This window comes from Octodon degus, unplaced genomic scaffold, assembly GCF_000260255.1.
Source record: "Octodon degus isolate 3935 unplaced genomic scaffold, OctDeg1.0 scaffold00152, whole genome shotgun sequence".
In the NCBI taxonomy this organism is placed as follows: Eukaryota; Metazoa; Chordata; class Mammalia; order Rodentia; family Octodontidae; genus Octodon; species Octodon degus.
Window position 1 is genome coordinate 2,388,928 of NW_004524728.1, and position 12,140 is coordinate 2,401,067.

The window sequence follows — 12,140 nt, forward strand, 5'->3', positions numbered from 1 at the left end:
CTCTGGGGAACACAGCATTTGCTAAGTACTTATCTGAAACATTGCCAGCTTATTTAAAATATTGACCTTGTACTTAATGAAAATCATTAGGCAATAATTGTGTCATTATTTGGTATGTTCAGGATTACTGTCATTATAACATAGGCAAGACCCTTATAGTTCATGTTGTAAAGTATGTTTCTTTGAGACTGATACAAATGTTTTTCCTCTCCCTAAGGAGTTAAAAAGAAATAGTTCATAGTTTCTGTGCTAACATGCATCTTCGTTCATATTCTAAGGTGAGGGCCCTGAGGTGCTCTCCCACACCATCATTTGGATGCGAATGAGTCATTTTCCTTGTTGGGAAATCCTGTGTAGTGCGTGATTGCAGCAGCACATTTCAAAAGCATTTTTCCCACTTCCCCAGGCAAGCACAGTGAGAGTAATGCTGAGTTAGGCCAACTCTACTGGCCTAACACTTCAACCCTGACTACGCGTCTGCGCCGGCTCATTACTGCCTATCAGCGCAGCTATAAAAGGCAGCAAATGAGGCAAGAGGCCCTAATGAAGACGGACCGGCGCAGACGGCGGCCTCGGGAGGAAGTGAGAGCGCTAGAGGCGGAAAGGGAAGCTATTATATCTGAGAAACGACAAAAGTGAGTTTCTTAAGGTTTCGCTCAACTCCTCGCACGTCCCTCCTCTCTGCTCCCATAGGCCCATAAGAGACCGCAGTGTCAGTGGTAGCGGCCAGCAAAGACAGGTACGCTGTCGCAGAGCACTCAGAATCCCCAGCCCAAGAGTCATGAGTGCTGAATCTGAGGGAAAAGGAAAAGAAACAGTTAACTGCCCATCATTTTGCTCAAGTGCAGTGCAAGTCAGTGTCCTTTTCTAATAGGTGGACAAGGAGAGAAGAGGCTGACTTTTATCGTGTCGTATCCACCTTTGGAGTTATTTTTGATCCCGTGAAACAGCAGTTTGACTGGAACCAGTTCCGAGCTTTTGCCAGGCTGGACAAGAAGTCTGATGAGAGTTTGGAGAAATACTTCAGCTGTTTTGTGGCTATGTGCAGGCGGGTATGTCGAATGCCCGCCAAGCCAGACGATGGTAAGTATGTTGACTGGAAGCATTCTGTAATGCACAGCAGTGCAAGGCAGCATGAGAGAGTGTCCAGTGCAAGGTGTGCTTGGGGCTTGTCAAGTAAGTGTGAATGCTTTTGTGTCACAGAGCCACCTGACCTCGCCTCACTGATAGAGCCCATCACAGAGGAGCGAGCCTCGAGAACTCTGTACCGCATCGAGCTACTGCGGAAGATTCGAGAACAAGTCCTGCATCACCCACAGCTGGGAGAGAGGTTAAAGCTCTGCCAGCCCAGCCTGGACCTGCCTGAGTGGTGGGAATGTGGAAGGCATGACCGGGACCTGCTGGTGGGTGCTGCCAAGCATGGGGTCAGTAGGACAGACTACCACATCCTCAATGACCCAGAGTTGTCTTTCTTGGATGCGCATAAGAACTTCGCTCAGAACCGAGGTGCAGGGCCTGTGTCCTCCTTGAACCCACTGGCAGTAGGCTTTGGCCAGGCTCCTCCAGTCACTGCACCAGCACACAGTCATGACGAGAAGGTGACGGAGCAAGCTGAGGGCAGAACGGAGCCAGAGAACTCCATAGCCAAAGAGAAGTGTGAGAGAAAAGAAGAGGAAGAAGAAGCCAGCAGTAGGGGCAAGGACAGCAAGCAAGAATGTGAGGCTGAGGCCAGTTCTGTGAAGAGGGAGCTGAAAGGTGTGGAGGGCAGTGTGGACCCTGGGTCCAAGTCAGTTTCAGAGAAGGGCTCTGAAGAAGATGAAGAGGAGAAGCTGGAGGATGATGACAAATCAGAGGAGTCTTCTCAGCCTGAAGGTATTGTTTGGCCATTTCAGCTCTGTCCTGTTTTTGTGGCACCTCTCCATGAGATGATCTGTCGTGTTATACCACACATGCATTTTGTTTGTTTTTAAAAAGTATTATCCATTATCTTCTGTGAAGGGATAATTTCAGTTACAGTTAGATGTGCTTTGCCATGAGGTTTTGAGTCATTAGACATCTTTCATTGTAAACTCTAAGAAGAGTTGTGCACACACATTAGTAGCTTGTGCCTTCAGAGTAAAGGTAAAGATCTACAAAAGGCCCATCCTAGCTGTGTGGTAAGTACTCAATAAAATGCAGCTGATTTGTATTCCTGTTTTAGATTTTGTCCTTTCTAACCTCCAGTTGCAGTAGCACTCTGGTTGTGAATAATGCACATTAACTCATTTCTCAGCAGGAACTGTCTCTAGAGGGAAGAATTTTGATGAAGAAAGCAATGCTTCCATGAGCACTGCTAGGGATGAAACCCGAGATGGATTCTACATGGAAGATGGAGACCCTTCGGTGGCTCAGCTCCTTCATGAAAGAACATTTGCCTTCTCATTTTGGCCTAAGGTTGGCAGGGTTTTTTATTTGTTGTCATTTTCTTTTATTGACCAAAAATGATCCAGGTAAGGGAAATCTTCCCAGCTTGATTTTTCATGTAATTGTAAGATAAACTAATTTAATGCATGAAGCCTGTAGATTCTTAGCCTTTCAAAGAATGATTCAGGAAAGCTCATTTCATAATAGGATGACAGTACATGAAGTATAAGATAATAAGAAAGCAGAACGGTTATACTCTTGGCTTCTTGGGGCTACTGAGGTCAGTCACTTTATCAAGTAGAATCTGTAGGTTATTGTTTTAATGAAAAATGTTTTTGCAAAATAAAATGTGTAGACCCGTAAAACTGCACTTTAGGTTTCTTCTATATGAAACAAGGCTTTTAGATTAAGACAATTTCATATACTTGGAAACCTACTATTTTCTTAACTAAATGGGGTGGAAAGTTGACCCAAATACTTGAATCCATCCTGAGATCATTCCAAATGTACTTATCTGTAACCAAAGGCAAATGAAATGACATTTTTGGCTAAGAAGCATAATTTTAGAATGAGTCTCTGTGTCACTTGGGTCTGTCTTTCAGGGTGGGGAAGTAGTCATCCTAAGCCCTATAATAGCGCTCTGTATATTTTAAAATACAAAAAACAAGCTTCAGTTGGAGTCATCTCCAAGGCAGTCTTCAGTGTTAATGCTGTGTAAGAAACAAGGTGATGGTTTGGACTGAGGAATGTACTGTAAAGAGGTCATCTCGCTGTCTCCATCTCCACATTTCCTATTAAGTTAATCTCCTTTACTGAGTGTGGAAGGCAGTTTCCCACATCAGTCAGAGGTTTACAGTATTCATAGTTGTAGTAGCAGGCACCTTTAATCTATGGAAACTTGGTCTAAGAGCTGTAATTAGAAAATTTTAATGTGCACGCTTCAGTGAAATTTGAAGCGATAATAGGTGGGGAATACAAATTGACATTCATTAGGTGTTCCTGTGTTGGTGCCCATCTCATAATGCTGAACTTTATTAATAGTGACGCTAATGATGTCCCCCTTCCTGGGACACACTGTGCTGTAGCCTTTGGATCTGAAGGGCCAGAGTGTCAAGATCCTTAGTGTAGGGACTTCATTGTCTCCACTGACATTCACCAACAGTTCTTTCTGGAAATTGAATGAGGGTTACTTTTAAAACATCAGGCTTGTAACCAAGTGTAGAGGCACACACCAGTAATCCCACCTCTCAGGAGGCTGAGGCAGAAGGGTTGCCACAAGTTCAAAGCCAACCTACATTACATGGCAAGACTCAATCTCAAAAAAAAAAAAAGGAAATTTTAATGGTGGTGGTTATATAATATGTTTTATGTTTTGTGCAGTTCAGTGTTCATAATTAAAAATTTATAGTTTTCTGTTTTAGAGCCATTAGGGCAAAACCATTTCAGAACAGAATGATTTTGGCAGGTTTTATTTATTGCTTGGTCTTTAGCTTTGTTTTCTTTTTACCTCCAGATGACTTTTAAATGCACTACTACATCTTAGCGTCATGATAGGTATATTTGCCTAGTAATTTTAACCAGATCTTTGTTACAGTTTCTGTGACTTTTCTTCTCCCTCCAGGATAGAGTAATGATAAACCGATTAGACAACATCTGTGAAGCAGTGTTAAAAGGCAAATGGCCAGTAAATAGGCGCCAGATGTTTGATTTCCAGGGCCTCATCCCCGGGTACACTCCTGCCACTGTGGACAGTCCACTGCAGAAGAGGAGTTTCACTGAGCTCTCCATGATTGGCCAGGCTGGTGCTAGTGGGAATGAGGACATCACTGCTTCTCCTCAGTTGTCAAAGGTAAGTTAGAGGGGTTTTTGTTTTTTAACAGTTTAGAAGAAAGCTGTCTAAATTTTAGCTCAGGTTAAAACTTGTTTCTCACTGGTCCTGCCTGGTTTTGTGTGTATGTTTCTTGTTTCTTTGAGATGAGGTCTCCCTGTGTTACCCAGATTGGCCTCTAACTCCTGGGCTCAAGGATCCTTCCTCTTTAACCTCCCAGGTAGCTGGAAATGCTATATGTGATTGCTGGTATCTGGTCATGAATGATTAATTTGTTAAACTTTATGTTCCTGTTTCTAATGCCAGCCCCTGAGGCAACTGGAGTTTGGCTCGCTGTGACTCTGTTCTTTTGGAATTTTCAATAGGAAGATGCCCTCAATCTCTCCATCCCTCGCCAGCGGCGGCGGCGACGGAGAAAGATTGAAATTGAGGCTGAAAGAGCTGCCAAGAGGCGAAATCTCATGGAGATGGTTGCCCAGCTGCGAGAGTCTCAGGTGGTCTCAGAAAATGGACAAGAAAAAGTTGTAGATTTATCAAAGGCCTCAAGAGAGGCAACAAGTTCTACCTCAAATTTTTCATCTCTTACTTCAAAGTTTATCTTGCCTACTGTCTCAACACCAGTGTCTGATGCCTTTAAGACTCAAATGGAACTGCTCCAAGCAGGCTTGTCGCGCACACCCACCAGGCACCTGCTCAATGGCTCCCTTGTGGATGGAGAGCCTCCCATGAAGAGAAGACGGGGGAGGAGGAAAAACGTGGAGGGCCTTGATCTGCTGTTCATGAGCCACAAACGGACGCCATTGAGTACCGTAAGTTGGGGGGGCCCACTTCTGTTGTATATGCCCATGTTGAGAACCGGTGACCCGGCAGTGGTCACAGTACTCATCCCTCTTAGCAACATAATGTTGAATTTGGCTTCTTCCCCCAAAGAAGTAGAATTACAGTGAACAGTCATGGTACTGAGCTGGATAATTGTGTTGATCATGGATACAGATGGCTTGGCCTGAGCCTAGTATAGCTTAAGGATTTATTCACCCCATGGTTCTGATTTATTGATTGCTCTCAGAAGAACATCTCAAGACGGAAATATTTTTTTTGAGCCTAGAATTGTTAATCTCTGAGCCCTTGAGGTGAATAAAGCTTTTGTTCTTAAAGGTATTGTGCCTTGCAAGTATTCAGTTATTATATGTGTTTAGTTTCAGACCAAAGATTTGTGTTCCTGTGCAAACCTAGTAACTATGAGTGCTCCAACTTCTGTACCTGGATGTTTAAACAATTGGAGCTGCACCTTTGCTAGTCCAGGTTTGAATGGACTATGTAGACCAGTGGAATTCTTACTTCCCTTTTCAATTCAAAGGAAATGAATATAGTATAATCAAAATAATTTTTTCCCTTATTCCCTTCAACCATGCCATCCAAAACTGTGGCATCTTATTTACTGATAGCAAGGACTTTAGCCCAAGAACTCCCATTACATCATTCCATATAGTGTCTTCTAAAAGGCTCATTCATGCTCAATACCCTGAACCTATCAAGGTGAAACCCTAGTTGATAAAGCCACACTTAAGCTGGCTACCTGAATCTTTCCATATGCCACGGGACAATTTAGGAAATATTAAAATTTGAGACTAAGGGAAGACAGTTGTTTCAACACATTTCTCTGTATGCCTTCCCTTTTATTACTTGCTCACTTTCTGTTTCTTCAACCCAGAGAAGGCCTAATAACACAGAAAGTTAGGGAAACACATGATTGAGAAAAGATAAGTTAGATTTATCTCTTGGTGGAATCTGATGAAAACAGAAGTATCCAGGAGATTAGAGCAACTTTCAAAATTGATTAGCAATATAGTCGTTGTAATAATGGCTATAGTTGTTGCTCATAGAGTTTCTAGAACTTTACACAAATGCAGTTTACAGTGCATCAGCTGTGACTTACTGGTTGTTCCATTTCTAGGGGGTGTGGCCTTCAGACAGAGTTGTATCACTACAGCACAGCTTTACTGCATAAAACTACTCTAGCACTTTGATAGACTTTGTATACTTAAAAAATACCTCTTCTGCATGTACTTCAGCAAATTGCATGGTCCCTACAACTTGACATTTACCTTCATTTCCTGTCATGGGTAGTGTGTGTATCATGAGGAATACACACCCATGTATCAGGTGTCAGAAATTAATAATGCAAGTCAGGTGCTATTTTTCTTTTGCGAAATTGTATGTACTTTGAATTAATCGTGGACCTAACTTCATTCACTTCATTTATCTTTAACTTTTGGCCAGGATTTATTGAATTTTTCTTTTTCTACAGTTATGTTTACTAACAGTCCAGCTCAAGCATGAGAAAACTCCCAGTAGATGTTGGAGAATGCATTCTTAAAGATTGTTTTAAATGTCTAATTTTGAATTTGGGGATTACCCATTTGGTGTGCGTGTGGGTAAAATACGAAGCAACTGGTGGTTAAAGTGTAAATAAACTGAGTGTTGGAGTAATGTGCCAGCAGGGTGGGAAACAACATACCCTAACGGCTTCCATTTCATTACCATCCTAACTGGAGGGCATTTCATGCTGCCATGAAAAGTAAGGATGCTCCAGCTGTCGCATGGAAACTGGTCATGTTTTCTGTGTCAGGCACTAGGATATGAAGAGTAACAGCCTGACAGGACAAGGGCTTGCAGTAGGGAACGAACATGCAGTGTGGGATGGAAGATAAATATGTAGGTTTTTTTTTCAGAACTGGGGACTGAACTCAGGCCCTTGTGCTTGTCAGGGAAGTGCTTATTCTACTGAGCCATCTCCCCAGCCCCCCAAAACCAATGGATTATACACTCCCCCCCCCCCGAACTGGGGATTGAACTCAGGCCCTTGAGCTTACCAGGGAAGCACTTATTTCACTGAGCCATCTCCCCGGCCCCTTGGTGACAGATAAATATGTGTTGAACGTCTCTAATCATCCTAATGAAAGAATCAGAACTCCCAGATGGCTCAAAATCTGAAACTTTGAGCGCTGATATGACATTAAAAATAGAAACTGTAACACCTGGCCTCATGTGAAAGGTCACAGTAGAAAGTAAAAATATTGGTGCATAGTATAAAAATTTTGGTGCATAGACTATGCATAGAAGGTGTATATGAAACAAATAAGTGTTGTGTTTCAATGTGAGTCCTTCCCCCAAGCTATCTCCTAATGTATATGCAACTATTCCAGCATTCAGAAAATTCAAAGTCTGAAACATTTCTGGTTCCACACATTTCAGATAAAGGAGGCTCAACATGTAATGCTGTATCATAGTTGTATATGATCAAGTCGTGCCTGGGGTACTTCATGAGCGCAAAGGAAGGCTGGGAGTAGAGGAAGGAAGAGATGGGGAAATTCCCTAGAGATGATCATACTTGGTTAAGTTTTGAAGATCATGTTGGAGTAGGATGCCTAAGGCAAGTGGGGGCCTCTCTGTCTGGTGAACTGAAAGATTTTGGCTGGGGAATTCAGGGAATAGGCAGAACTCAGCAGATATGAGCTTGGAGAGGAGGTAGGGTGCAAACTGTGGAAGACCTTGAATGCTGTACAGAACTCAGGTTTATCCTGAAGGAGCCAGAGACCACATGAAAGTAGTTAATGTAGAAGAATGATGTGATGTAAGTTTTTTGAGCTGGACAGAGCTGCATTTTAGAAAACTCAGTCCAGTGTATGAGTATGAAAGCTGGGTGGAAGTGCTGGGACTGGCGTCATGAAGGTTGCAGTGTTATGGCAGGAGAAGACAAAGCCCTGGGAGTTGAGAGATGAGTGTCTGGAGATGGAAAGAACAATTAAGTTCCAACTGCTGTATGACAGTAGAATATTGCCTTGCACCTGAACTGTTCTTCCCAGTTTCCCACATATCCATAACACAAAAACCTCCCACCAACAAAGTGGTTTTGGAACATCATACAGGGATTCCTCAGGAGGAAATGAAAGACTGAATTTCATGCATATCCAGCTCAGATACTGACCACACCTTGCATATTTTTGTCCTAGTGACTCGCTTAGTATCTGAAAGCATGTAGCCTTGCCAGACTTTATCCTACCTGATTACTAATTGTACATTGTGAAGAATAATTTGTAAAAGTATCTTTCTAATTTGATAGCCATTCCAAAACTGCCATTGTTTGAAGTAACTTTTTTCCCTTTCTAGTGAAAGATCCTAGGAGTATTTTCTTGGGATAGGGCATTGTCAGAATCTCTCTTCCTCTGAGAATTCAGGCCATTGTAAAATTTCTGCAGGAAGATGCTGAGGTGACCAAAGCTTTTGAAGAAGATATGGAGACTCCACCAATAAGAAACATTCCTTCTCCTGGACAGCTGGACCCAGACACACGGATGCCTGTGATAAATCTTGAAGATGGGACAAGATTGGTGGGGGAAGATGCTCCTAAAAACAAGGATTTAGTTGAGTGGCTAAAGCTGCATCCCACTTACACTGTTGATATGCCAAGTTATGTACCAGTAAGTACCACACAGTTTGTACTGCACCAGTCTACTTCATTCTCATCTAACATGGGCATCACTGGCAACTGATTCTTCTCTGCCTTTTGTTTGAATGTCTTTTGGTCTTGAGCATTTTTGTTGCTGTGTCTGCACCTTGTAGGTCTGTCCTGCTTGCAGGGCAGCCTTACAAAGTTACCAGAAGATGTCTGTTGTTCATTTTCCTTTCCCACCTGACAGGCGTGACTTCTTTCATTTTTCCTTACATTATGTGGCTTCCAGGTGGCCCATGACTGGCATAACAGAGTCAAATGCACTTTTCCCTAAACTTCGGAAAAGGCTTGGCTAGCCCAAAGTGCTGTAATGCTATTACTCTTTAAATTTGACCACTTAATTTTTTTTTCAAAATTTTATTTTTTGAAAGAATACAAAGTGGTAGAAAGAAAGAAAGAAAGAAAGAAAGAAAGAAAGAAAGAAAGAAAGAGAAAAGAAAAAAACCCCACAAATTGAGAAAAAATTATAGCCAACTATACCTCAGACAAAAAACTTCTATCTAGAACATATAAAGAATTTTTTAAAAATAAGGCTGCCAAAATTCAAAGACCCAATCCAAAACTGGGCATCTGAGATGAATTTCAAAATTTCATTAAACACATTAATAAGAATTCAGCAATGGTTGCTTTATTGCATGATGTTATCTTCAAATAAGTTAAGTTCAGATTAGTGTCTGAAAGCATGTAGCCTTGCCTTACTTGCTATGTTTTTCAAAAAGGTGAGATCCCAGTTATTGATTCTTTGAAGTTATTTCTGATGCAGTTTGATTGGGTTTAGGTTATCAGATATAAGCCTGCAAAACTGGTTTTTTTTAAAAAAAGAACAAAACAACAACAAAAAGAAAGTTGTAAGAAATTAAAAGGAAAGAAAAATTTAAAAAAATTAAGCATTGCTCTTTTCAATAGACCAACAGAAATCAGGAGTTGATTTTGCAAACTATCCTGCATATATACATAAATACATCTTTTTTCCTTCTTTTTTTCATCCCAGTTTTCCTTCCCATTGAACAGATTCTTTCCTTTACACAGTATCTATTGTACCTTTCAGATTTTATTTACTCTTTCAGGTTCTCAAATTAGAGAGAGAAAATGATGTTTGCACATGTGGGTCTGATATATTTTACTTACCAGTACAGTTGTACCCATTTACCTAAAAAGACTTGAATTTTTTATAGTGAAATAATACTCCAGTGTGTAAAAATACCACATCTTGTCTATCCATCCCTCAGCTGATGGGCACTGGGCTGTTTCCAGGATTAGCTATCACAAATTGCACTGCTCTAAAGGTAGGTGCACATATTTTGCTGTGGTACAATGCTGATCTCAGTTCTCTTGGAAAAATACACAGGAGGGGAACAGCTGGCTTGACTTCTAATCCTAGCTTTTTGAGGAACCTCCACACTGATTTCCATAGTGGTTGCACCAGTCTGCAATCCCACCAACAGGGAAGAAGGGTTCCTTTTTCTCCACCACCTCTCCAGCATTTGTTATTGATAGACTTTCTGATTATAGCCATTCTTTCTGGGATGAGATAGACTCTCAGCATTGTTTTAATTTGTATGTTTTCAATGACTGATGATGATGCACATGTTTTCATATATTTGCTTGCCATTTGTATTTCTTCATTTGTGAAGTGTATATTCATCTCAGATGCAGAGTTTTAGATTGGATCTTTGAATTTTGGGAGCCTGATTTTTTTTTTTTTAATTCTTTATATGTTCTAGATCGAAGTCTTTTGTTTGAGGGACAGCTGGCTATAATTTTTTCCCAATTCATGGGTTTTCTTTTTATTGTGTTGGTGATTTCTTTTGACATGCAGAAACTTTTCAAAAAGGTGATCCCAATTGTTGATCCTTTGAAGTATTTCCTGTGCAGTTTGATTTTTGTTCATGCACTCCCTACCTACCCCTATGTCATTAAGATTTCTACCACTTTGTCCTCCAGAATATTAGAGTTTCAGTTTAGTATTTAAGTCTTTGATCTATTTTGACTGTAGTTTTGTGCATGGCTATAGGCATGGGTCTATTTTAAGCCTTCAGTGTGAGGAAAACCAGTTTTTCTAGCACCATTTATTAATGAGGCTATGTTTCTTCCAGTGAACACGTTTGGCCCCTTTATCAAAGATAAGGTGGCTGAGTGTGTTTGTAATTGTGTCTGCATCTTATAATCTTTTCCACTGATCCTCAGGTCTATTTTTTTTTTTTTTTTTTGTCAGTACTATGCTGATTTTATTTTATTTTTTATTTATTTTTTTTGAAGTTCAATATGTATATTTTTACACTATGGTATTTATACTGTACACACACACACACACACACACACACATATATATGTATATGTATTAAATACAGGCAACAACCATATCAGATTCACCATCTTACTTGAAAATAACATCAAGAAGTCAGTTCAAAGGCAGATGGTGGAGGAGGTTGTGGAAGGGAAGGAAATAGAAAAATAAGCAAGCATGTAGTAATAAAAATGAAAAATTTAAAAAGGAATTGGAAATTTAAAAAACTAAATTCTGAATTTTTTTTGAGACAAGGTCTCACTATGTAGCTCACACTGGCCTTGACCCCACTATGTAGGCTAGGCTGGCCTTGAACTCATGGCGATCCTCTTCTCTCAGCTTCCCAAGTGTTGGGATTACAGGCATGTACCACCATACCTGATTATATTCTGAATTTTTAGCTATACCAAAATTACAGAAGTAAAAATGGGACAAGTAAATTATTTGACTTCTTTTAATGTCCATAGGGACATAACACTGGGTTAAAAAAACTCATCTCATACTTTTCTACTGTAAATTTGTATGTTAACATAATAGTAGCTGGTTGTGCATCTCAGTAACCATGCTGATTTTGTCACAGTAGCTTTGCAGTATAATTTCAAGCCAGGGATTGTGATACGTCCTGCCTTTTCTTTGTTGCCCAGGATTGCTTTGGCTATTCTAGGTCTCTTCAGGTTCTAAATGAATTTCAGGAATGTTTTCTCTAGTCCTATGAGGAATACTAATAATATTTTATTTGGGATTGAATTGAATTTGTATAACAATTTTGGGAGTATGGCTATTTTCACCATGTTGGTTCTTCCTATCCAGGATCAGGGATTTCCATTTTCTGAAATCCTCTTCAATATCTTTTTTTCAGAGTACTATAATTTTCTCTGTATAAATCTTTTACTTCCTTTGTGAGTTTGATTCCTAAGTATTTCTTTGAGTGTTACTGTAAAAGGCATGGTTTCCATGATTTCTGTCTCAGTACACTCATTGTTTATGTATAGAAATGCTATTCATATTTAAGTGTTGATTTTGTATCCTGCTATGCTACTGAATTTAATTATTAAATCTACAAGACTCTTGGTGGAATTTTTGGGGTCTTCTATGTAGAGTATCATATT

General features: G+C 40.3%; 1 protein-coding gene across 4 annotated transcripts in view; it reads left to right on the forward strand.

Moving 5' to 3' along the window:
• Positions 1 to 12,140, forward strand: part of Chd7 (chromodomain helicase DNA binding protein 7) — a 138,189-nt gene that overhangs the window by 121,104 nt on the left and 4,945 nt on the right. The window contains exons 29-35 of one of the 4 annotated variants that reach the window (XM_004642358.3): positions 407 to 635; positions 875 to 1,083; positions 1,204 to 1,872; positions 2,273 to 2,433; positions 4,025 to 4,252; positions 4,597 to 5,040; positions 8,491 to 8,712. In XM_004642358.3, coding sequence (XP_004642415.1) covers positions 407 to 635; positions 875 to 1,083; positions 1,204 to 1,872; positions 2,273 to 2,433; positions 4,025 to 4,252; positions 4,597 to 5,040; positions 8,491 to 8,712 — 2,162 coding nt within the window. Of the gene's footprint in view, positions 1 to 406; positions 636 to 874; positions 1,084 to 1,203; positions 1,873 to 2,272; positions 2,434 to 4,024; positions 4,253 to 4,596; positions 5,041 to 7,486; positions 7,657 to 8,490; positions 8,713 to 12,140 lie in introns of those variants that run through there. The other 3 variants (XM_023702427.1, XM_023702429.1, XM_023702428.1) reach the window with 3 other exon arrangements.